The sequence below is a fragment of the Mya arenaria genome, chromosome 14, assembly GCF_026914265.1.
Source record: "Mya arenaria isolate MELC-2E11 chromosome 14, ASM2691426v1".
Taxonomy (NCBI): domain Eukaryota; kingdom Metazoa; phylum Mollusca; class Bivalvia; order Myida; family Myidae; genus Mya; species Mya arenaria.
Window position 1 is genome coordinate 40,246,891 of NC_069135.1, and position 25,097 is coordinate 40,271,987.

The 25,097-nt window shown below is 34.8% G+C and overlaps 1 protein-coding gene and 1 pseudogene across 2 annotated transcripts; one reads left to right on the plus strand and one right to left on the minus strand.

Annotated features, from left to right (window-relative positions):
• Nucleotides 1-200: 200 nt before the first annotated feature.
• LOC128217020 (heat shock 70 kDa protein 12A-like) lies at nucleotides 201-6,958 on the minus strand. Of its 2 annotated transcripts, XM_052923827.1 has the most exons (9): nucleotides 6,906-6,958; nucleotides 6,285-6,420; nucleotides 5,676-5,703; nucleotides 5,197-5,276; nucleotides 4,617-4,758; nucleotides 3,637-3,787; nucleotides 3,121-3,255; nucleotides 2,515-2,723; nucleotides 201-2,284 (listed from the first exon to the last, which is right to left on the minus strand). In XM_052923827.1, the coding sequence occupies exons 2-9, from the start codon at nucleotides 6,308-6,310 to the stop codon at nucleotides 1,571-1,573; spliced, it is 1,485 nt and encodes a 494-aa protein (XP_052779787.1). In that variant the 5' UTR covers nucleotides 6,311-6,420; nucleotides 6,906-6,958; the 3' UTR covers nucleotides 201-1,570. The 2 variants fall into 2 exon arrangements, with proteins under 2 accessions (XP_052779787.1, XP_052779788.1); XM_052923828.1 differs by lacking the exon at nucleotides 6,906-6,958 and having other exon boundaries at nucleotides 5,676-5,824; nucleotides 6,285-6,421.
• Nucleotides 6,959-18,435: 11,477 nt separating this feature from the next.
• On the plus strand, nucleotides 18,436-24,482 carry LOC128216122 (heat shock 70 kDa protein 12B-like; annotated as a pseudogene).
• Nucleotides 24,483-25,097: the final 615 nt, after the last annotated feature.

Here is a 25,097-nt window from a genome sequence, read left to right on the forward strand (position 1 = left end):
CCCTGGTACCACCCATGTACCCTAACACCACCATTGTACCACCCCTGTATATTTGTACCACCCCTGTACCCTTGTACTACCCCTGTACCCTGGTACCATCCCTCTAACCTTTAACCACCCATGTACCCTGATACCACCCCTGTATCCTTGTACCACCCTGTAACCTTGTGCAACCATTGTACCACCCCTGTACCCTGATACCACCACTGAACCATTTCACACTGACCCTTCTTGCAAACAGACATTCAGACGGACAGAATTGTTTATTGTTAACATGTTAATAACAGTTTCTTCACAAAACATCATATGCATCAGAAAATAAAGTCGCAATGAAACACGGCATATTACAAGAAAAAAAAAGACACATAAAAACATAACAGAGAAGAAAATGTTTCAAAAATACAAATGATAAATATCTAAATCAAAATGTAAATGTTGCATATCTGGAATAACGGATTTGGGAGGCATATATCATATATTACTTAAAAGTCTAAATCGTAGTATTTATATTTAAGAATTTTTATGGAGAAATGCTTGGTTCATAACAGATATCGTTTTCTTCATGTTTGTTTTACATGCTTATGTATTGATTTTGAATAATAGTGTCACTTTAATTTAAGATTATTTACCAAGCATAACAAGGAACTGTATTAGAGAATGAAACATTTTTAAATTTCAGGAGTGAGTTCATATTGATTTGAGGAATAGAACAATTATACCCACTTCCGATAGGTTATTATTACGATATATATATGCTTAATATTTTGAATTTAGTATGGGCCCCAAAAGCAGTCAACAAACCAAGCCATATTAAGATTACAAACAAATCAAAATCGCTAAATGTGATAAAAAGCACACACAAATACAAGCATTTTGATATATGATTTTGCCACTTACAGGCATTATGAAAAAAAACAATAACACAGTAGCTTCTAAAAAGTGCTTAACTGGCAGATATACATGCTAAAGAACAAAAAAGTGAAACCTCAATATTACTAGACATCAGATAATTTAATTGCAAGAAAAAAAAAAGAAAATTGTCTACAACTAACATAAAATTGACATCGTTGGGTACAACGCATTGAATCTTTTTTACTGATGTGTGACATCGTTTACGACACATGTATCTTTCGCAATGAAATTAACTGACATTAGCATAGTTTATAAACTTACAATTGTGTCAGGCTAATCAGCTAATACAATCAAATATTTACAATTAGTTTGTCTACAGTGGGTATATAATAAAATCGACTTTCAGCACAAAGAAGTCTGATTTAACATTGTGAATAAACTATTTCAACACGCAGCTGGCTAAATAGTGCAAATCCTTGGAATAAAGTTGCATTGTTTGCTTGGAATCCACTCAATAGTTTGCTTAGGCATGGTATTGTTTTGAAGCCCAATTAAACAAGGATACAATAGTATTTAATCCAATCATTATGATTTGCTTGTCTGATGCAGTATACATAATTATTTGAAAGCAACAGTTCTTGCAAACATAATACTATAGTGCATGTATATTGTAATTTGCACACTGACTTAAGAATTAGAAGCTCTTCGCCATAAATTTCTACGACAAAAAGTCAATCGGAATATGCGTAACATTGCCAGTGGCTTTCTCGGTACATTCGACGTCGATTTCCGTGCCACCAAATATCATTCTTACTAAAACCTCGCGGTCAGCTCCGGTACCAGTCATGGGAATTTTGCATTCGCCAACCTGTCTGCATCCTAGATCAGTAATTAGTACTGGAGTTTTACTTTTTGTTGCGTATACCACAATTGGCAAAGTTGACGTGTGGGTTGCTTGTGTAAAGTATTTTACAACGGCCTGGGCCTCTCCGACTTTCAGCGACTGTCCCGTAATAACATGCTTATTAAAGAAGTTCTTACATCTTTCAACACCTTCAGTGTCAGTGAACTTTGCTGATTCGGGGTGCTTGCTAGAGTCAAATAAATCATCAGAATGAATGCCATACGTATATTTGCTTATTCGCTCGGTAATTCCCAATGGTTCATGACCAAACATCACAGCTCCCTTAAGAACTGCCAGACCAGCATCATTAGGGACGATCATCTTTAATCCAGGGAATGCTTGTTTCACTGCCTTGTTGAGCATTTTCGACTCAGAAAACCCTCCAACCATCAAGATTGCTTCGACGCCTCTGTTTTCTCGTTTTTGCAAAACAACTTTCACATGTTCTACCGTGCTATCGATGGATTCTTTGAAGAAGTTTCGGGCAACTGCTGGGTCCATTTTCAGCTTATCTCCCAATAGGGACACCTTTAAGAATAGAGGTAACACAAATCAGGAGTTTTGTTTAAATTGCAAATTCACGCCTGTAAGACATGTTTTCCTAAACGTACATTGCTGTATGAATTATGCGTTTCCGACATACACAAACCGATAGGCCTGAAATTATGAAATATAACGTATTATTTTTATATTTTTAAATATCTTTGCGTGCTACATATTCTACGAGTAATAATAGAAAAATAAGTAATTCACTTTACCTGCTCCGAATAGGATGAATGGTCCACAATTTCCTTGAAATCTTTGTTAAGAAGTTCTTTGACAGTTGTGAAAAATGCAAGCGGCATGCTCATGACGACTTTCGAATCCTTGTCTGGGTCAATGATTCTCTTTTTAACCTCGAATCGTCGAAGAAGATCTAGGTAATCATCCAAGTGGTCTTCTTTGAATTTGTTGACGACAGTTTTATCTAAAATTTCAATTTTAGCAAGCATATCTTGAAGATTTTACATTGAAATTAAAGCATATTTTATTTTGTTTAATATTCGTAATTATTCAATAATACAATTGTTAACTGTTTAAATATAAGTGTACATTTATTGGTTCATATATTTGTTTATCTTAGCAAACAAGTAAGTACTTCCTGACATCCCTTGAACATATGTTCAACCAGCTTTTGCAAAAGGCCAAAAAGGGTCACTTGCTCTTTAACAGGAAGGGTAGGTAGGCTTTTTTAGGCATTATGTAAGAACGTTATTGACAGCATTGGAGAATGGCGTAAAGTCTTCTTCCATACAAAGCTTTAAATGATTTAAACTAAAAAATTAAACACGCACTAATATTTCTTTTTAATTTCTTAAAAATACCTGTCAAACAAGCTAGGAATTCTTCAAAGGAATCATCAACTTTTGTCCCACCCCAAGCGCCACCACTCGCCTTGTACAGCTCTTTGACGTCACCGGATGGCGTAATTTCATGAACAGTTATGTCGACAGTTCCACCTATGTATTGTAATAATACAATATTAAATAAATGTTATATGTGTGCATAAATGATTTACGTCAAGAGACAGTTCGCGTGAGAATGGTTAGCGTACACGACACTTTACATGCGAAGGGTAATAATAAGAACGGCGATTTACAGTAGAAAGGTTAGCGTAGATAACATTATACGTGAAATGATCAGCGAAATAAACTGATGTGAAGAGGTATGCACTTGGTTTCTTTAGATTATATCAGTAGTTGACCCTTTGTTTAGTTTAGGTCCAATAATGTAAAAACGAGGAACAGGTAAATCTACATTTCAATAAATATATTTAAAAAAAATGTATGTGAATTGTCATCCACACCGTAATGTCGTATCTTTAAGACGTTGCAACAAACCTCCAGCATCAAGCACAAGATACTGTTTTCCTGCTCGCAACGATCCCAAAGAGAGTTCATTCCCACTCCTCTCAACCGGAAGATGGCGACAGAAAAGTGAAGCAGCTTCCGGCTCAAGTGCAATAGACAGCATACCCGATTCTATACCCGCCTATGTACCAATAAAGTTCCTTTTCCATTAACTTATCTCCGAAATTATGACAAACAACCGAATTCAATTCCTAAATTGTAGTTTGAATTGAGCACTAGGGCAACCGACTGATATGTACATGTAACAAAAAAGATTGATCATTTATTTTTCATTTAAACAATGCACGTCTATTATGTTACCTTAATATGAAAACTGGAAATGCATCATATGATATACTTCTCTATATATACCTCCATTTTGTCATATTCAACAAACTTCACAAAAACCATTTCAAAATTCAACAACAAAACTTAAAATTTACGTTTGTGTTCGTCGGCTGCCCAAAGCTGAATAAGCTTAAACCATTGAATTTTGCACGAAACCGGCGTCTATTTTACTTGCGTCACCTCTCGGAGATATTTATCAATACAAAGGGAAAATAATTTTCTACTAATTCATTGCATTCAAACTTAAAAGATTTTATTATGATAATAAGTTTATGAAGCACTGCTATTCCATAATCACTATTTTAGGGGGAGACCAATACAAATAGTGTTGCCACAAATACATATCAGACATTATTTAATGTAAATTTCCACATTAAATTATTTCATCAGCTTTGATTTGTCTTTTTTATAACCATGGTTTATGCTGATCATTGATTCCCAAAAATTTCCCCGAAACTTAAGAATAATGAGGAAATGATATCAAATAGTTTTTCAAAACGTTACATAGAAGTAAATATGAAGGGTTCAGAAATTATACAGTATTTTTTGCTGCTCTTGAATGTTTTTCAGTCGAAGGTGAAGGTAAATAAGCTGACCCTCTACATTTGGATATTCCCTCTTACCTCTTCGGCAGCTTCCCGCATGAACTGTTTAGCTGCATTGTCCCATATGGCCGGGACAGTCAAAACCCAGTGTATTTCTTTTTGTAACACTGCGTCCGCTATTCGGTCCTTAGACACAGACAATAAATCATCCTTCAGATACCTATAAAAACAAAAAGTGTAATTATAGAATGACAATGTTTCAATTTGTTGAACACTTCTGTAAGTTATGGCACTGGACACACTTGAAATACAATGTAGCCTCCAACTCCGATTAAATATAAAAATGATAACCGGTTTGTCAAATATTGTCAAATACATTGGGCTGGTTAGAGTGGCCACACTAAGGAGTAACAACTAACAGCGTGCGCCCCTCTTCCTGGGAATCAAAGAATTAGGCCCGAAACATGGCGTGGGAAGAACAAAGTGGCTTAATTAAAGCCTAAGCTGATGCTTTTAAGTGTATTTTATCCATTTATTTATTCAATATTAACTTGAAAAGTTCACTCAACAAATTAAGGTGAGGCACTGCGCCCTCTTGTTGCGCTTCTAAAATATACTCTTTAATTTGTAACTCGGCTGTAGCTGGACAATAACTTACTTTATGGCCAACGCAAAAACGGTTCTTGCCAATAATTTCCGACCATTTTCATCTTCCAGTTTCGAATTTCGAATGAGTTTCTGAAATGAAATGAACGTGTGGATTCACATTGATTTTTCTTGTTAGTTCGTGAATATCTTTACCAACAATCGACAATTCTGGTACTGAGTGCAGACTTAATAGAGTCATAAACATTCAATATTGTACACGTTATAAATAATTTGCGTAAAAAAACAAACATATAATACTGTTTTTGGATCTAATTTTTACTCTCTGTTTTTCTTGTTCGTTTGTTTGGTTGATATTTTTCCGTTGAACAAACAGTAATTTTTTGGCTACAGAGTCTGTACCTTTTGTTGAAACTTTTTTAAACGGGTAAAGCAAATCGATCTTTACGTCGCATGAAACAGTAACGATATCCCAAAGCATTTGTATAGATTGCAATGATGTATAACTATACAATTCTTGTCAAGTTGTACCTGTTTCCATAATTTCATTTTGAACCTCCTGAAAAAATACCAGTCATTATGTTCTTCTTATTCAATAAGATCTGCGTATTTGGTTTCAGCATCAAAACCGAACGAATGCAAAGTTTTCCCATCGGGCTTGATCAGAACACAAGTAGGGCCTGAAAAATTGTTTTCATGGCAAATATGGCAAAATGTACGGAAAATTGAACCCCTGATCTTTAAAATATCTTTGAACAAAGGAATACATACGCCGAAACAATTAAACGTTTAATAATATTGCAAAAATAAAGATTGTATACATGATATAAAAACCTTTGATAAACAGTTTTAAGTTTCAGACCTTATTTGACTCTATGACTCTATGTTTCCAGGTTATGATTTTAATCTCTAACCTTAATTATATGTAGGTCAAGAATTTCAAATTAGGGAATATATATATATATGTATATATATATATGTATATATATGTCACTTCATGCGACGTAAAGATCGATTTGCTTTACCCGTTTAATATATATATTCCCTAATTTGAAATTCTTGACCTACATCGACATTCAAACCATGTGAAATAATGAACTCATGTCAAACAATAACATAACACTCAAAATTAATTGGTACCTTTTTGCGACTCGTGTCCTTGCCATTGCTTGGCGAATACTGACGTCGGGTCGCTGTCATACTCATACCTGAACGAGAACGCCCAGCTAGAGTACGTTGTCCCGAAATCGATCGCTGCTACCAAGAGGTGTTTTGACTATTGAAAAACAAAATTAAATGATTTGAAATTATCCAATGCTTTAAATTTAAAAATGTAGAGACAAGAACGGAAGACCACCGTATAAATCGGAACAGAAAACGACGGAAGAAAAACATACATAGGACTGGAATTTAATTGTTGTCGACTTCAAAATATCATTTATGCTTTTTTTTTAAAAACAAAATATGAATAATGTAGAATAGTTGTTCTAGAAATTCACTAAAATTTATGTCACTTAATGTTTGTTTTGTAATGGCGCCTTTGAAATGCAAGACATGTCTCGACTCGGCACTAAATTCGCCCAAATACAGTCTTATTTTCTGAAAATATATTTACTTCCTTGTTATTGAAATAGTTATTAAAATCTCTTTTTTCTTGTTCAGTGTTACAAATATGATGAAGAGGTCTATATTCGATAATATATCACAACGCATTTTAATGAATTGATTTAATTTAATGAATAATGCAAACTCCCTACTTACCATTTCGGCATTCACCTGCGGAATGAATATATCTTGAGTCTCGTTATTCCACGATTACAATTTACATCCGGGTTTGGAAAACTCGCTATCGGAATAAATAACAAAACTGAAGTGCGCGTAATCTTAAAAAAGCTCATAAATTATATGAAATGAATACGCACGTTTGCAAACTGGGTGTACTGGGAGTTTAATCAAACTATTATTATGTCAATGACTAATATAACGCTCGTCCACATAAAAATATGACTCGTGTTTCATCTGTTTGTACATAATGTTTATTTGTATACCTGCGCGGTGCAATGATATTCATACACTCTTATATGAATAAACCGATAGAACGCAGATGTAAAACAGGGTAGAACAAACTGCCCTTATTATCTTTTGCGAATATTGAAATGTCTGTACAAATGTCGTCGCTTCAGTGCTGTATTGTTAAATCTGCTGAAGGCAATACATGAGAATGTTATGTTATCATTTTCAGCTTTCTCTAGCCATGTTGTTATTTCCTTGTATAGGGTTTCTTTTTTGATTACTCCAAAACGCAATTGTTTTTGGTGCTTAAGTGTTCTTAAGTGATCAGTCGAGCAGCGATCCTGTAAATTGTTGTTGAACCAAATGTGATGATGCATCTGCATGTACAATCGAAGTATTTAGAAATGACAACACAAACAGTCATTTATTATAAAAGTGTAATACAGTACCAACATGTTTCATATCAAGCCCCTTCACCGAAATTTAGCGGTTTCGTTATGTTGAACCCCATAATCCATAATATCACGACATCCGGTCATTATTCTTTATAGAGAGAGATGGTTTATTTTGAATACATGTTCAATAAGCCATATGACCCGTGAGAAAAACAAAATACACGATTTAACATTTACAAATGACATAGCAAATGGAGCACGTAAGGCTTATTTAAATTTTACGATAGATTTTAAAGGTAACGAAGGACATGATAAGAGACAACGTAATACTTAAAGGTACAGAACGATATCATATACGGAGAAGGTGTTCATATTCCTATATTACTACATACAGTGTCAACAAAGTGCAACATAGAAATCTTAGAAAAGTGAACTCTTTACACATTGTACATTTGCACATTTCAAAAACAAAAATGTCGATCTTCAATACATACAAATCAAAGGACAAATTTACCAATACATATAGTGAAATGTAAGGCAACATATTAAAACAAAAAAAACAACAACAACAAAAAACAAAAATGAAAAAAGAAGGTAGTTTATCTTTGTAATCTTTTTCTAAATTTAAAAGCCTTATCTATGTATGTGCATAACTTTCTGAGTTGAGTAATATTAGTACTTTCGAAGAGTTGTTTAAGTTTATACATACTTGGATTGGACCAATAATATTTTGCAATGTATCTTTTACGGAGTTCAGTATATAAATTACATTCTATCACAAAGTGATATTCGTCTTCCAATTTATTGCATGCAATGCACTTTCTTTCTTGACGTGGAATACAGTTGAGACGATGCCATCGACCTTTTCAATAGACAGATTATGAGATGAAAGAAGTAACCTAGACAATTGCTATGGTTAAACTATTACATACGTTACATTTTAAATAATACTGAAAGCCAAAGGAAACAATGGATTTAAAGATTATCATGGTGTCCCTTGATAATGGCGGACGTGTGTTTAAAAACCAGTAAAAGTTAACAATGGGTGTAATTATTGCAGTGTATAGAGCTCGCATTGGATGTTTTGTGATGCCGCATAAAGTGAGGTGTAAAATGAAGGGTATTATTGTGACTAGAAGTGCATGTAGTGGATTATTAAGACTTGTTTTGGCGTGGTCAATACTAATTGTGGTGGGTGGAGACGTGGAACTCTATCCGGGACCTACACCAGGGCCTGCCTCAGGGTCACAGCGGGCTACTCGACAGAGCACACTCTCGTTCGCATCCGTAGCCGGTAGCCAGGATTATGACCTCTCGCGCGGGTTATTCTACTATAGATAATATTTTCTGTTTGCAATCAATGATAACGAAATATACATCAAAGTCTGAGTGGGGGAGGTTTTACGTATTGTTTGTCGACTTTAAAAAGGCATTTGATTCGTTAGTTCATCAACAACTGTTTACTAGTTTGGTAAGTAAAGGCATTCGTGGAAAAGTATTAAATGTTCTTGTATCAATGTATGCAAATTTGACCGCGCGCGTTAGAGTAAAAAAGAGAAATTTATCAGAAGCCTTTACTTGCAACATCGGTACCAGACAAGGAGATTTGAGTTCGCCGATAATTTTTAGTCTATATATAAACGACCTCTGTTCTTATTTAAGGGAAAATTTTAATAGAGGAATTTTCATAACAAATGATATCCACGACATTATAAGTCTGCTATTCGCTGACGACGTAGCAAATTGCGCAGAAACCGCGAATAACTTACAATTGCAACTTAACCGTATATCGGAATATTGTGATAACGCTGAAATGACTGTTAACTTAAAGAAAACAGAAATAATTGTATTTCGAAACGGCGGTCCGTTGAGAAATTATGAAACTTGGCTATACAAAGGTCAACATGTCAAGGCAACCTCCATGTATAAATATAAGGGTCTACTTTTTACCCCCCAACTTTCTTGGTCAGATGCAAAATACCAGTTAACATTGCAGGCCAGGAAAGCAGTTTTCGCTATCAAATCTTATGAAAGACCGTTTGGTCGTTTTAATAACAAGGAACTTTTTAAACTGTTTGACTCTATGGTGGTCCCCATTCTGACATATGGAGCGGAGATCTGGGGTTGTAGTAACGCCCCTGAAATCGAACGAGCTCAAAGTTCGTTCTGTAAAAATTTCCTCGGTCTAAATATAAGTACTAATAGTTGTATGGCACTAGGTGAATGTGGTCGTGCTCCACTTTGCGTGATATATTATTCAAAATGTATAAAATACTGGTGTAAAATTCTGCATATGCAAAACCATCGCTACCCAAACATTGTTACGTTATGTTAAAACGTCAAGACGATATTGGAAGAATAAATTGGGTAACAAAAGTTATTATTATTATATGTCATTATTTCAGTATGGATTTGGCTACGTCTGGCTATGGCAAGACGTAGGCGACATTAATCCTTTAACGCGCAATTTAAACTTCGCTTAATCGACTGTATGAGTCAGGGATGGCACGATACAGTTAATTCATCTTCAAGATGCGATCTCTATAAACAGGTTAAATCCTTACTAAATACGGAAAAATATCTTTCCATAAACTTGTCACATAAATTTGTCCGTGCGCTCACGCGATTTAGGTGTTCAAGTCACCGGTTAAATATCGAAGTTGGCCGACATCTTAACATAGACATAAATGACAGAATATGTGCGTCATGCTTTATCAACGAGAACAGGCTTTTATTAGAAGATGAATTTCATGCGTTTTTCATATACCCAAGGTTCTCTACTGTAAGAAATCAGTTTTTATTTAGCTGGTACACGGGTCGATCTGACCTACATGCCTTTTACAGACTCCTAAAGTCAGATAATAGTTTTGTTATTCGACAAGTGGCAATATTTATTTTTTACTTATTAAAAATGGCAGATTGAAATTTGTAAAAAAATTGTATTAAGCAATGACACCACTGTATTGTAATTAATGATGTTTATATTATAGTATGTATTTTGGGCCGGAGGCCTTTATGTACTGAATAAAGTTGAGTTGAGTTGAAAGTGCTGCGTGGTGAAATTTCAATTCTCGCGTTCCAGTTTTGTACATTTGTATCACACACACGTTGTTTAAAAATTCTTACAAAAACATTTGCATCACCAACACCCTGAGCTACCCAAACTTTATAAAATCCTAATGATGACAATAAATGTTGAAGTAATGTTACCCACGACACCTTATTTGGAAGCAAATACGCATCAGTTTTTAAAACTTCGTAGACAATTTTACAATACTTTAGGTCGTCACTAGTTAGAATCTTTAGCCAGTACTTTACAATTCTAATACATCTATTGTATGCTAAATCAAATCGACCGAGTACACCGTAAACAAAATCATTCTGTGAACAGCGTTTTACCTGAAGAATGCGTTTGCAATACAGTGTATGGATACGTTCGATAGTATTTGCCTTATGAAAACCCCAAACCTCGCTAGAGTAATTCAAAATAGGTACAATCAGCTTGTCAAAAAGGTCGAGTCTGTGTTTCACGCTCACGTTAGGAATATTGTATAAATATTTAATACAACCTAACACGAGATTTAACACTTGAGTACATACTTTTCAGAATTGTCATCATTTTACCGCGAATACCAAGTTTTATCAGTTTAGACCAAAGACTATTGCGTTCAACATAATTTAAAGCTTTGCTAAAATCTATGAAACTACAATACATCTTTTTTACCCTGATTGATCATAAAAATTATATATATTATCAGTAGTGCCCATTTCACTGCGAAAACCAACCTGAGCCTCGATGTAAACATTGTAATTTTCAGCCCATGATGTCAATCTGTTATTAAGAATGCGGGTAAAAAGTTTCCCCAAAACACTCTATAAATTAATACCCCTGTAGTTTTCCGGGTTAGGAATAGATCCTTTCTTATGTAGTGGCACTATATAACCGTCAGACCATGTTTCTGGAAAATGTCCAGTTTTGAAAATAACATTATATAGTGAGTGTTAAAAAGGGTGTAACACGGTGTTTCCATGTATAAAATATTCATTTATATAATTATCTGGACCAGCACTTTTACTGAGTTTTAATTGTTTAATACATTGATTTATCTCTGCTATACTAATTTCAGCATCTAATTCCAAAAACATAACTTGAAGTTCGTCGCTCATTAAAATACATGATATCCTCATCAGCCTGGAAAAATGGGTCGCCAGGATTGTTAACTGCTTTAAAATACACTTCAAAAGACGACAATGGTATGTCTGGAGGTTTTACATGCGCTGACTGTTTCAACATTTTCCAGTAAAGTTTAGCGTTATTATGTCTATATTGCTAGTAAGTGTTTGTTCTGTCGACGAGGTATGTTTTCTTACAGGATTGTATAGTACATTTGTATTCCGACCGAGCTTTAACAAGAAGCAATCTATTTTCATTTGAAGGACAATTGCGATATTTGTTTAAAAATGTTAAAAATATGCTTCTTTTTTGACAACATTCTTCAGTAAACCAGGGATTATTTCCGGGCTTTGTTTTATTTGAGTTGTTAGCATTATGATAAATAGAAGTTTTAAAAACGACCATCAGTAACATTGTTCATAAGCTTGGAAAATTGTGATAAACTAGAATCTACGTCACTACCCGTCGAACAATTATTCGTAAAAAGAGTCAGTTCATTCAGTTCAAATACATCGGTGCTAATTGCATTTATAAAATTATTCGTAAGATTAACTTTCCACTTATATCTAGAATTAATCTCTTCATACTTATCATTTTCTACGGTCTGATCACGTGATAAAGCGTCAATGTTAACGGTATTTTCAAATGCATACTCAATTAAACAATGATCAGATAAGGAATTTAGATCATGAACTGTAAATGAAGTAATGCAATCAAACACGGATTCCGAAACTAAAACATAATCCACTAAACTGCATCCTCTCGACCCTACGAAAGTAAATTTACCAATCCCCGCGTCCTCGCCACAACGACCATTCACTATGCGTAAACCTGTTTGTTTACAAAAATCTATAAAAGCAGTACCGTTACCATTGGTGTGACCTTTATCTTGAGAGAATCTAGGACGAGATATGTCAACCGTATAATCGTCATGTAGTATAAACAGGTCATTATTTAATTCAAAATCAATACAATCGGAGTTATCCGATGTACGGCTGTTAAAATCACCAGACAATAATATATTACACTGACCATCCGTAAATCCGTAAATGCTACAGAGTTTAACAATCTATCAAAAACATTTTCTAACTGTAAGTTAAATCTTCCGCTACTCTCAGGTACAACATAACATAAACCGATAATTTAATCATTATCTAGAAAGAAAATATTGCTGTCAAGCCGTATCCATAAAATGTCATCTTCACTTTGGAAAAAACAAACTTTTATCATTGACATATGTATCTTTTACATAAATAATTATTCCACCGGAATCACGTTAAGAGTTTTTACTTTTTTTTCCTATTTAAACAAAAATGCTGAAAGTTTTGTACATTTAAATCAATAGAATCATTAGACCATGTCTCAGTTAGCATAACTGTTATTTTTTTTATCAAATATGGAAATAATTTCAGGACAATGCAGTTTGTTACAATATTTAGACACTAAACACTGTACATTAAGGACGGCTATTTTAAGGTTAACCTTCTCCTGCAATTCCTAGCCAGAGTCAGCACCTCCTAATGCCACAGATTCACCACCAGGGGCAGAGTTAATGTTTGTACCCGGAGTATGTTGAAGGTTTACACGGCGCGCTGAAACTGACTGTGTCCGACGTGGACCCGGCTTACGTCTGGTCGTTGATCTAGGAGTATGTGAACCATCCTTACCCGGCTGGGTTTTAGACTTAAAAGTTGTGAGTTTTGTACCATTTTGTTTAGGGGCGTCACGTGTTTCCTTATGTTTAAAGAGTGATGGTACAACAATATCACATGGCTGCGGAAAGTCGGTCTCCATGTCTTTTTCGTGACTTTTGGATCGTGCCGTTGGAAAGGTTACATCAGGCGTAATTTGGGCTGTATGTCCTGAGGCATCAGCAGACGGTATAAAAAGTGACTCATTTTCTGCTAAAAAAATCCCGCTTCTCCTATGTAATATTGACCCGTGTCTATTAAATAGTGGCTCCGCCCTACAGAACCAACTATTTAATATAATACTTTAGAAAAACATATACAAGCACAATAAGTCTTAGTACTACAACTGTTACTACTGCAGCTATTGCTATTGCTACTACTACTATTACAACTAATAGTGATAAGGATGATGATAATGATGATGATGATGATGATGATGATGATGTTGCTATTCCCACTACTACTACTACTACTACTACTACTACTACTACTACTACTACCACCACCACCACCACCACCACCACCACCACCACCACTACCACCACGCTTCTTTCGATTCAATGCGCACCATATATTTGTCATTGTCACGTTCCGTTCGCACACAATTTAGTGCGGTTTTCTTGAAAAACAACAATTAAAAGTCATTTTATAGCCTTTATAGGCATCTTTTAAACAGAAAAAAAAACGAAAAAATTGTTTGTTTCATATTACAATGAAACAGACAATTATCCTCTACATAAACCCTGACAAATATAAATAAAAACCTCAAAATAGACGAGAAGGCAACGAATCATTTTGAAAAAAATTAAATCAATTTGCACAACTGACATGGAAATAAATGTGCTGAATAATTAAAAGTATTTAAAAATTTAAGACAAAAAACATAGTCATGTTAAAGCCTAAAGAAAGCTTTCTTAAATTCCCATTCATGATTCATTTACAATTATTTCATTCAGTTAACGCTATGCAGACGACAGATCTGCGCACAGTGTGCACGTTTTGAGCCCATGCATAATATTTTCAAGCCATGTATCCCAACAGGTTAAAAATACGACAGTGGGGAGTAAGAAACCAGTGGGATCCCAGCAACGTACAGCACAGGGGATCGAGAAACAAGACACGGCGGCTAAAAATAGCTCACCTCAGTCTGATGTGTCCGAATAGGCCAGTAGTGAGGAGAATTGTGGGATCAAATTTTGTTTATTCAATGTACAAGGTTTAATTGGTAACGATTTAACAAATTAGACTCAGAAGAAATGATTGCTTTATTAAATGAAAATGATATTCTCTTATTGACGGAAACATGGCTAAATGATAGTTATAACTGTCAGGTAAAGAACTTTCATTATTACCAGTTGAACAGACAAAATAAACATAAAGGTGCGAAACGCGATAGCGGTGGTGTAATTATTTATATACATGATAAACTGAAAAATAAAATTGAACTTTTTAAAACCACATGTGACAGTGTATTATGGTTAAAACTAAGTAAAGACCTGCTCCAGTCTGACGGGGATGTTTTTCTATGTTTATCTTACAATGTCCCAAGTGGCAGCAGTAGGGAGTTATTTAATGACTTAAATATATTTGATTTAATTACAAATGAAATGCATAATATTGAAAATGATTTTGAAAACTGTGTTTTCTTTGTTTCTGGGGACTTCAATGGGAGGGTTAGCGACAGACCAGACTTTGTGGAGGATGAATATCTTCACCTGATGGACCTACTGCCGGATGATTATTTGCCGGATGACATTTTACCTAGAAAAAAACAGGACAAAATTGTTAATGAGTATGGAAGATGTTTACTTGATTTTTGTAAAGCCACTGGTATGAGAATTTTGAATGGTAGGACAGATTTGGACAAGGATTTAGGAAAATTTACATGCATTAATTCACAAGGCAGTAGTAGTATAGATTTTGTTATGTGTAAAAGTGATAATTTTAATATTGTTAAAAAGTTTATGTTAATGAACCAAATATTTTGTCAGATCATTGTGTGGTTAACTTTGTTCTCACATCTTGTTTTAAAAGTAATGGTGACAAAGCATGTGAAGAAGTCTTAGTTAACAATTATTTTAAGTATGCATTGAAACCAGAGAGAAAAGAAATGTTTGCTAATACTTTAAATAGTGATAATGTGACACAGAAGCTTTTAACCTTTTGTGAAAATACAAATAGAGCAGAATATACTTGTGATGTTGACAGTAGTCTCTCAGATTTATGTAATACTGTTGATGATATTTGTGTACCTTTATTAAAAAAAGAAGCTAGAAGCTTGCAAAATAAAGTATCAAGTCAAAATGTTAATAAATGTTTCTTTGATGTTGAATGTAAAGATAAAAAAAACCCATATTTTTATAGATATTTGAATACATATAGAAATGTCCCAAATACAGAAAATAGAAAAGCTATGGTCCAAGCTAGATGCGATTACAAAAATACTGTCAGAAAGAAGAAATTTATATATGATAGTAACCAGACAAAAAGGTTAGAATGTGCTAAGTTGTCAAATGCTAAAGCCTATTGGAGACTGTTAAAAGTAAAAGTTAGTAAGCAGTTCTCTTCAAAATTGTCAGCCAATGATTTTTTGGCATATTTTCAAGCTATTAATGACCCAGACTCTGTGTTTATTCAACCAGATGAAGATGTGTAATATTTTGATGAAAGATATTTAGATGGTGAAATGCAGATAATGTTTGAGCTAAACATACCATTTTCATGTGAGGAGATTGTTAAGGCTTGTAAGAAGCTGAACTGTGGTAAGTCAGCTGGACCAGACTTAGTGCTAAATGAATTTTTGAAATATGGTATTGAGTCTGAACAGTTTTTGTCATGTTTAAGTACTCTTTTTAATAAATTATTTGAAATGGAATTACTTTCCAGAAAAGTGGTCTGAAGGATAGTTCCGTTGCATAAAAAGGGTGATGTAGTAAATGTAAATAATTATAGAGGCACTACTTTGTTAAGTACACTTGGGAAATTGTTCACAAAAATAATAAATGATAGATTAAGTTCTTGGGCTGAAACATATCATGTATATATAGAGGCACAATCTGGCTTCAGAAAGCAGATGGGAACGATAGACAATGTATTTGTGTTACATGGTATCATTGAGCATTTGTTAAACAATAAGAGAAAATTATTTGCAGCCTTTTTTGATTTTACCAAGGCGTTTGATTATATAGTGAGGTTTAAACTTATACAGCTTGGTGTTAGAGGAAAAATATTATATATAGTTCAGTCAATGTATGAGAATGTTAGATCTAGGGTCAGATATAAAAATGAATTAAGTGATGACTTTCCTTGTGTGCTCGGTGTTAGGCAGGGCGAATCATTATCGCCGTTTTTATTTTGTATGTATCTAAATGATATAGAAGAACACTGTATGCTTCATGGTTTTGAAGGGGTTGATTTAGATATGTTAAAAATGTTCCTGTTGCTATATGCTGATGATATTGTTATTTTATCAGAATCTAAAAGTGGGTTACAAAATGGATTATTACTGCTAGAAGATTATTGTAACAGGTGGAAACTTAGTGTTAATATAAATAAAACAAAGGTGATGGTATTTAAAAAAGGTGGCAATGTTAGAAGAAATATTAAATTTATGTACAAAGGACAAGAACTAGAGATTTTAAAAAAGTGTACTTATCATTGTATTTACACCTGGTGGTTCATTCAGTACAACGTTTGAAACCTTGTCAGGGCAAGCTATGAAGGCATCATATAAGCTTATTTTAGATCGTACTAAGTTTCCTGGTATATCAATAAGCCACTATTTGTCATTATTTGATAAACTTATATACCCAGTGTTGAATTATGGCTGTGAAGTCTGGGGGTTAAACGATAGCGTAAAGATAGAACGAGTTCATTTGAAGTTTTGTAAAGAGATTCTAGGTGTAAGAACCCAAACTCAGAACAATTTTGTTTATGGAGAACTTGGAAGAACACCATTAGTCACTTGTAAATCATGGGCAAAGAGCGTTAGAGATATTTTACAAACATTAGGATTTAACGAAGTTTGGTTATTTCAAACTGTTGGTGACGTTTATAAATTTATATATGAATTAATGCAGCGACTGCAAGATGTTTATGTACAAAACTGGTTTGCAGAAATTAATAACTCATCCAGAGCAAAATCATACGTGCTGTTTGCAGATTTTAAGTTACAATCTTACTTGTGTGATGTAAATATTGTAAAATTTCGGAAATCCCTTACGAGGTTAAGACTCTCATCACATAGACTAGAAATCGAGGCCGGTAGATGGCATAAACCTGAATCTATACCTGTTAGTGAACGAAAATGTCAAATTTGTAATATCCTCGAAGATGAGTTTCATTTTTTGTTAGAATGTACATTGTATAATGATTTAAGAAAACAATACATCAGTAAATATTATTGGAAAAGACCAAATGTACTGAAATTTGTTGAACTTATTGCTAGTGATAGGAAAGCTACATATAGAAAATTATCGATGTATGTACATAAAGCTTTTAAATTAAGAAATACTTTTGTTTATATCTAACATATGTAATAAGTTTATATCTGTATAACAGCCACTGTCTCCTCACTGTGATAATATTATAGTATTATATATATAATAGTTTGAATTATATAATAATATAGTGTTATATATATATATATTAAAGTTTGAATTATATAATAATATAGTGTTAGTTATTGTAAAAAAATAAATAAAAAATAATGTATCTATGAAATTGTATTTGACCACTGATCTATGAATTGTCATGATATATGTATATATGCAAAATTCTTGTATGCTCATGGGCCTATGGCAATTTTGCATTTAAAATAAACTAAACTAAACTATGTATTAATATTGTTAGGCTTAGCCATTTACCAGATTTCCTAACCGATCCCATTTTTGCACTTGACCCGACGTTTTGTATTTTCACCGGACATTTTGTTTTCATTTTGGGTATATCTTATTAGTAGCATCGTTAAATAGTTGTACACACCCACGCGGCGGGAGTACAATCAAATGAAACTCACACTAGGTCTGATGGTATGTCTTATAGCATCGTTAAATAAACATAAACAACCACACGACGGTTGTACAGACGATGGAAAACTCACACTGGGTCTGATGTCATGTCTTATGGTATCGTTAAATAAACGTACACCACCACGCGGCAGTACAGCCGATCAACATGGCAGCAGTGGTAGCAGGGTTACAAAAAATGACCCGCTATAAGTTATATGATTTTGCAAAAGGACATAATTCAGTTCATATACTACTCAAGTTTTTGTTTGACAGCAGTCTCTTGTTATTGCTTAACACGATACTTATCATTATATTGTCATGTTTTACGGTTTGAATAAATATTAGTTGATATCAGATATCTTGGCACTATTTCAAGATTTTACCTATCGACACAAACACACTTATTTGTTATTTATCTGAAGCAGGAAGTTATTCATTCAGTGTAATGTCACTCAAGACAAATCAAACAATTATTATCGAGTAGTGATAACAGTTTTTGGAACATATTTTTATGGTATTTAGTATTCACTTATTAACTCTTATAGTGTAGGAGAATGGCGACTGGAAAATCGTCTCTTCTTGTTGCTGCGTTCGATTTTGGGACAACATATAGTGGTTATGCGTTTTCCTTCAGAGATAACCCGCGTAAAGTACAAACTAATCACACCTGGTATTCGGGAGGGGCTAGCAAACTGATCTCTCTCAAGACGCCGACAAGCGTGCTTCTTAATCCAGACGGAGAGTTTGATTCATTCGGGCTTGAAGCTGAGGACAGCTATGCGAGTAAAGCGGAAGACGACGAACACGAAGGATGGAGATTGTTCCGGCGTTTTAAGATGGTTCTGCACAATAATCAGGTGTGTATAATAAATAAGTATTTGTAAGAGAAATGTGATAAAAATCTGGGCCTTATCGATATACAAAACATCCGACAATGCAATTAAGATAATAGGCCAGAAGTCATAAATATGGGCTAAAAGAAATTATTCATCCAACGTTTGTTTTATAGTAAAAAAAACCCGAACCAAAACACATTAAATGTGTATCTAAAATACAAAAAACTCTTATAACCAAGTTTCCCTTTGCGTTTACAAGTTCTAAAATCAAGGAAAGGGGTTTGCAGTCTTAGTTCAAGGTGTTTTAATTAATATACATGCGACTATTTCCAGAACCTTTCGAGGGCCACTACTGTTGAGGACTTAGACGGCAAAACACATCCTGCAATGCCTATTTTTCCATGTCGATAAAGTTTCTACAGACACACTTGCTAGAGTCGGTCGAAAAACAGATCGTAGGAATACGAGAAAGGGACATTTCGTACATTATCACTGTACCCACTATCTGGGATGACAATGCCAAAGAATTTATGAGGATGGCTGCTGAAAAAGTAAATCCACTTGTTCTCAGCAAAAGTGTATCACCTATGGTTTAACAATACTTTTTTCTCCTAATATGCGATAAAAATCATAATATAAGTGCCAGTAAACAATAGAAAAATCTTATCATTGTGTAAGTTCGATTTCAGAACAATACATGTGCTTGGCTTATAGCCTGACAATAAAACCAACCTCTCTTGTGATAACTAGTGTGAACTTTAGTGTTGTAATCGTGTTGATTCATTACGAAGTGAAAATTTAACATATTATTTAAAGGCAGGTCTTGATGGAAATCGACTGAAACTTGCCCTGGAACCGGAAGCTGCCTCGGTTTGGTGTGAGACTGTCGGTGTTGACACCAAAATTGCACTAGCTGATCCAGGCACTAAGTTTATGGTTATCGACTTGGGAGGTGAGAAATTGTAGTAATACCAAAACTTCTGACAGCATAAGCAAAAATATGAAAACATATATAATGAAATTGTTGAATAATTATTTGACGAAAACGAAAAGAGGTTAGAAAGAACTAAATCTGATTGATACTTTAGGTGGCACCGCAGACATATCCGTTCACGAGAAAAAAATCGACGGAACTCTGAAGGCAATACACAAATCGAGCGGTGGACCATGGGGTGGCGTATATGTGGACGCTAACTACATCAGATTCCTTGAAAGGGTATACATCGATCCGACCTGTCAATCAGACTAATCATTATTGACCAATGAGAAAGCTGCATATTATTCACCGAGTCCCGTCCGCCATCTTTACCCACACTCACAGCAGCGATAACTGTTGACAACCGGAAATTTTATTGAAGTTTTAAGACTTATTTGTGAAAATGGTTAAACGATGTAGATGGGGAATATGTTATGCGGATGAAAGGTATCCGGAGGGACTAAATGGAGGCCGATTTAAACGATTTCCTACCTATAATCCGACATTGAAAAGTGCAAATGCTGGATTAAAGCCTGTGGACGGCCACACGAGAAACTGAATGTTAACAGGATAAACCAGCACGAAGATGTCTGCTCGAAGGTTAGTAAATTAAAATTTGGTTTTATCGTAAAACGATCAAAATTCAATCATTTCAATTAAAATTCTGCATTCTGCAAATGTTTATTTTGTTTACTTTCTTGTATCCTAAATATTGACTTCCATGATCATGCTAGTTGAAACCTTAAACAGTTTCCATCAGGTAAAGAATGTGTCAAGTTTAAACTACTGTTTTATTGTATAATATGTTACTGACTGGCATTGTGGAGTCTTGTCACACTAATTACATTTTACTATTATGCATATTTAAGCACTTTCATGGAGGAAATGGACCATCTAAAGAGTATCCTGACCCATTATCAGCTGATGGCTGGAGAATAACATCTTCAAGAAAACTCCACACAAAGCGGTCACTTGGAAAGGAAATTTTTGGCAGCATTTATACACAAAATGCAAGTGTATGCATTTTATACAAGATATCACATGCCTGTACGTTAGAGTTTTATTTATCTTTATGGAGTGCGCGAAAGATTGAATAACATGTACCATGTAGGATAAATTGCAAAACTGAGACTGTATTATTTTGTAGACTTCTACTGCTTGAATGCAAACAAAAGATACGTTTAAGGTTAACCATTTTGAGACTACATGCAAAGGCCACTTAAATCTACCTTTGGTGTGCTTATACAAGGGTTTGAGCTGCGTCCAGAAATAATTTTCCCCCATTCAAACAAGGGTCATAATTCGTTAATAAGTTATGGGCCTTGATGTACAGGTTGGTATTGCAACACGCTTACCAAGTTCTAGATGAATATATCCAATGTTTCTTTTAGTTCTAGCCAAGCTATATTCTTGCTCACCGACGGAGACACCAAGGCCATAACGGTACACCGTTAAATGCCACTGTTCCTTTTTCAATACCAAACAACAGCATTATAGTTACATATATTTTAATACAAGTATTTGGTATGTTACAGAACAAAACACTCAAAAGAACTGAAGAGAACATTATTACACGGAAATTATTCAGTTTTTTTGTGTGTAAATTTGCATATAATTATATCAACTTTACAACAATTTCTTTCAGAGAAAAGCTGGTCCAGGATCCTGCAGACACTGTACAAGGAGTAGAAACACAGACCGAATGTCCATGTAAGTGAAACCAACACTCTAACAATGCCTGTGATCGTGTTGTCAGTTCTATTTTACTTCGGTCTTCACAGGTTGTGTGGTAATTTAATGGTGTGAACTCTTTCGGTAAATCAATAGGTGCTGCATTTCAATCAGAGGTATTCCCACACTCTTGAGAAATGGTAGGAGTCAGTTTTAAACATCTTGTCTTAAATGTAAAATTTATTAAGTATTTATTTTCAGGGACATCACCTTTGGATATGTTTGCATTTACCGCTCAGAATCTTCCCTAAAAGAACAGTTGTCACAAAAAGAAGTTCAAGTTGAAGAATTACAGTTTGCACTTTCATCAAAGTGTTATGAAATTCAGATTTTAAAGCAACTGGTGGGAATATTAACAAACTTTAAATGTCGATATATTTCTGCTCAAAGAAGCAAGAGTTAAAAATTGTTTAAATACTATACAGGAATCATATGATTTTATTTCTGCTTCTTTGATATAATTGAATAACTGTTAGTTTGTTTATGTTTGGAATAAAGCATTGTAAAGTGAATTGTGTGTTTGTAGTTCATTTATTTAATTAAATTTAAAATTTGGTGTGTGTATCCATCTGGCAAAGGACAGGTTTCCTTTTCCGACTGTGCTACTATGACTTGGTTCACTCTAACTGGCTTGATCTTTGATCCCTTTGGCACATTCCATTGTTGGGAAATACTTGTGTAACTTTGTTGATCAGGAACATGGGTGAAGTTGTACAAATTGAGTTCCTGAAGTGACTTGATTAAGCCAACCACGTGTGAACAATGACCGCTCAATCTATAAAAAAATGAAAACAGAGATTGTTGACAGAAGTTGTCAAAACAAAAGCATGATATCATGCTGTGAAATTGGCATGTGTTTATCCTACACTGACCCGTGAAGTATCATTTGACTTTCCAGATGTTAAATGTCTAAAACGAGGCAGTAACTAGAAATATGAAAACCAATAAATTGAAATACAACATATAGTATATTACTTCTTTCTCTACTCGACGACTTGCAAATATTTTTTTTTCGTTTTCCGTATTACGGCATGAAATGTAAAAGACATGGCGATCCAAAAGAGCTTATATTACACAATGTATATTTAAGAATAAAGCTACTGTATAATATTTTTTTTAAATACAATTGGAAATCCACATACCCTGCCTTTTATGAGCAATACGTATATCGTATGGAATCCCTCTCCACATCGACACTTAACATATGAGGCTTGTCGTTTTTTCTCATTGAAGGCCAGCATCTCGCGGTAACATGGCAGATACTTTCCTCTTCCAAAACTTTAATGTCATGAATATAACCTTGTAGAAAGTAATTTAATCCCTTTTGTAAGACCTTTCCCTATAATTTGGCTTTACCTGGTAAATATTTAACTGATATAATGTCCGGAATCTTCGCATGAGAATCGGATTTTGATGCTTTCGTAGCAGCGAGAGCCGCCATTTTGAATTTACGCTTGGGGCGCGTAGTAACAATATCTAAGGGGGCGGAGCTCATCTTGGCATCTCGGATCGATGTATTCAGTAGGAGGGCTATAGCTGATCTCAAGAAAAAGGAAATGTCCGACTACTTTGACGTCATCAGAGAGTTTGATACAAAGAAACGTTGCTTCAGTGAAAAGGCGAAAAGCAAAATTACGTTCAAAATATCGGCAGCTACAAGGAATCTTTCAGAAAAGTATACCGGACAGAAGCTAGAGCAAAGGATAGAATACCTTGGATTTGGTGATGCAGTTGTGTTGAAAGGTGGAGACAAGTTGCGGGTTGAACCAGACATCGTCCAAGCATGGTTTGACGACCCAATCGACAGACTCATAGTCCACTTAAACAACATACTCTGCTTACCAAAAATGAGTGCTGTTCAGACCATTGTGTTGGTTGGTGGTTTTGGAGAGAGCGCGTACGTACAGGACAGGCTTAGAGCTGAGATTCCGGGCACGCGTTTGTTTGTTCCTGGTGAGGCAGGCCTCGTCGTGCTGAAAGGCGTCGTCAGCTTTGGACACAACCCATCGATTTTTTCATCCAGAGTAATGAATTACACGTACGGAGTTGCTGTCAATATAATTTATGATGAGAAAATACATAGTAAGGACAAAAGGTTCTTAGCAAACGACGGACATTGGCGTGTACATAACGGAATCGCCGTTTATGCTCGTGTAAATACTGAAGTGCCCGAAGACCAACAAATTACGCAGGAGTTCATCCCTAAAATTCCAATCTATCGAACAACACGGGAGAACTCTTTATACGTGACCGAGTCCGGCTGTGATCTTCTTGCGGAGTTGAAAACTTCCCAGCCACGGGGAATTCCTCTCTCTGAGCTTAGATACAAGACTACATTTATGTGCGGTGGGACGGAACTCGCTGTAAAGTTTCGCGTAAAGAAAACTGGACAGGAGAAGATATTGAAGTTGAATTGCTTGAAAAAAGACATTTCCAATAAATTAATTCTGGATAATGAAATCTTGAATAAGGACTTTGTTAACCTGTCCCAATCAGCTCAATGTACAGTATAGAGCCGATGACCCATACCCATCCGTAGTCCGCATCTGTATTACGCATCCGCATTTCAAAAAGGAAACCAATGTCAATATGTCTTGAATAGAAAAGGAATATTGTATTTCAAAGTGATAAACAGTCTTCAAAAAGTAATTTGGTTTAAAAAAATAAAAAGTGTTTATTCATATTTACATACACAAATGTTTGATATGCAGTTTTACGTCGGCATTATTAATGGTTATTCCATGTAGAAAACAATCCGTTCTTAGTGACCACTGCTATATTTAAAAGTCTCATTCTATGTTTGCATTGCTTAATCACAAAGCACACTGCTCGATGTTTGTTGATGTGGAACAGATGCACATGTATGAAAATAATAACTAGCAAGTTTGTTTACACATTTTATGATTAAATTATCCCCCATTTATTCATTATTAAAGTGTTTTGGGTTGGTTATGGAGACTGACCCAATCCCCCCCCCCCGAAAAAAATAAAAATGTTCACAACGCCGGTAAGGCGGCATTCACAAGCTCTGTAAAGACTACTCCAAACTTAAGAAAGTGGTACGCGGTGAGCAAAAACTTAAAATGAGGCTAATGCGGTGCGCAGAAATTACCAAAACATGTTTCGGT

Excerpts from the sequence above, each read along its gene's own strand:
- LOC128217020 (XM_052923827.1), bottom strand. The coding sequence starts at position 6,310 with ATGGCAAGGACACGAGTCGCAAAAAG. Across the intron at positions 3,256-3,636 it reads TCTTGTGCTTGATGCTGGAG|GTGGAACTGTCGACATAACT; the intron begins GTTTGTTGCAAC and ends TACAATACATAG. Across the intron at positions 2,724-3,120 it reads ATTCCTAGCTTGTTTGACAG|ATAAAACTGTCGTCAACAAA; the intron begins GTATTTTTAAGA and ends TTGAAATTTTAG.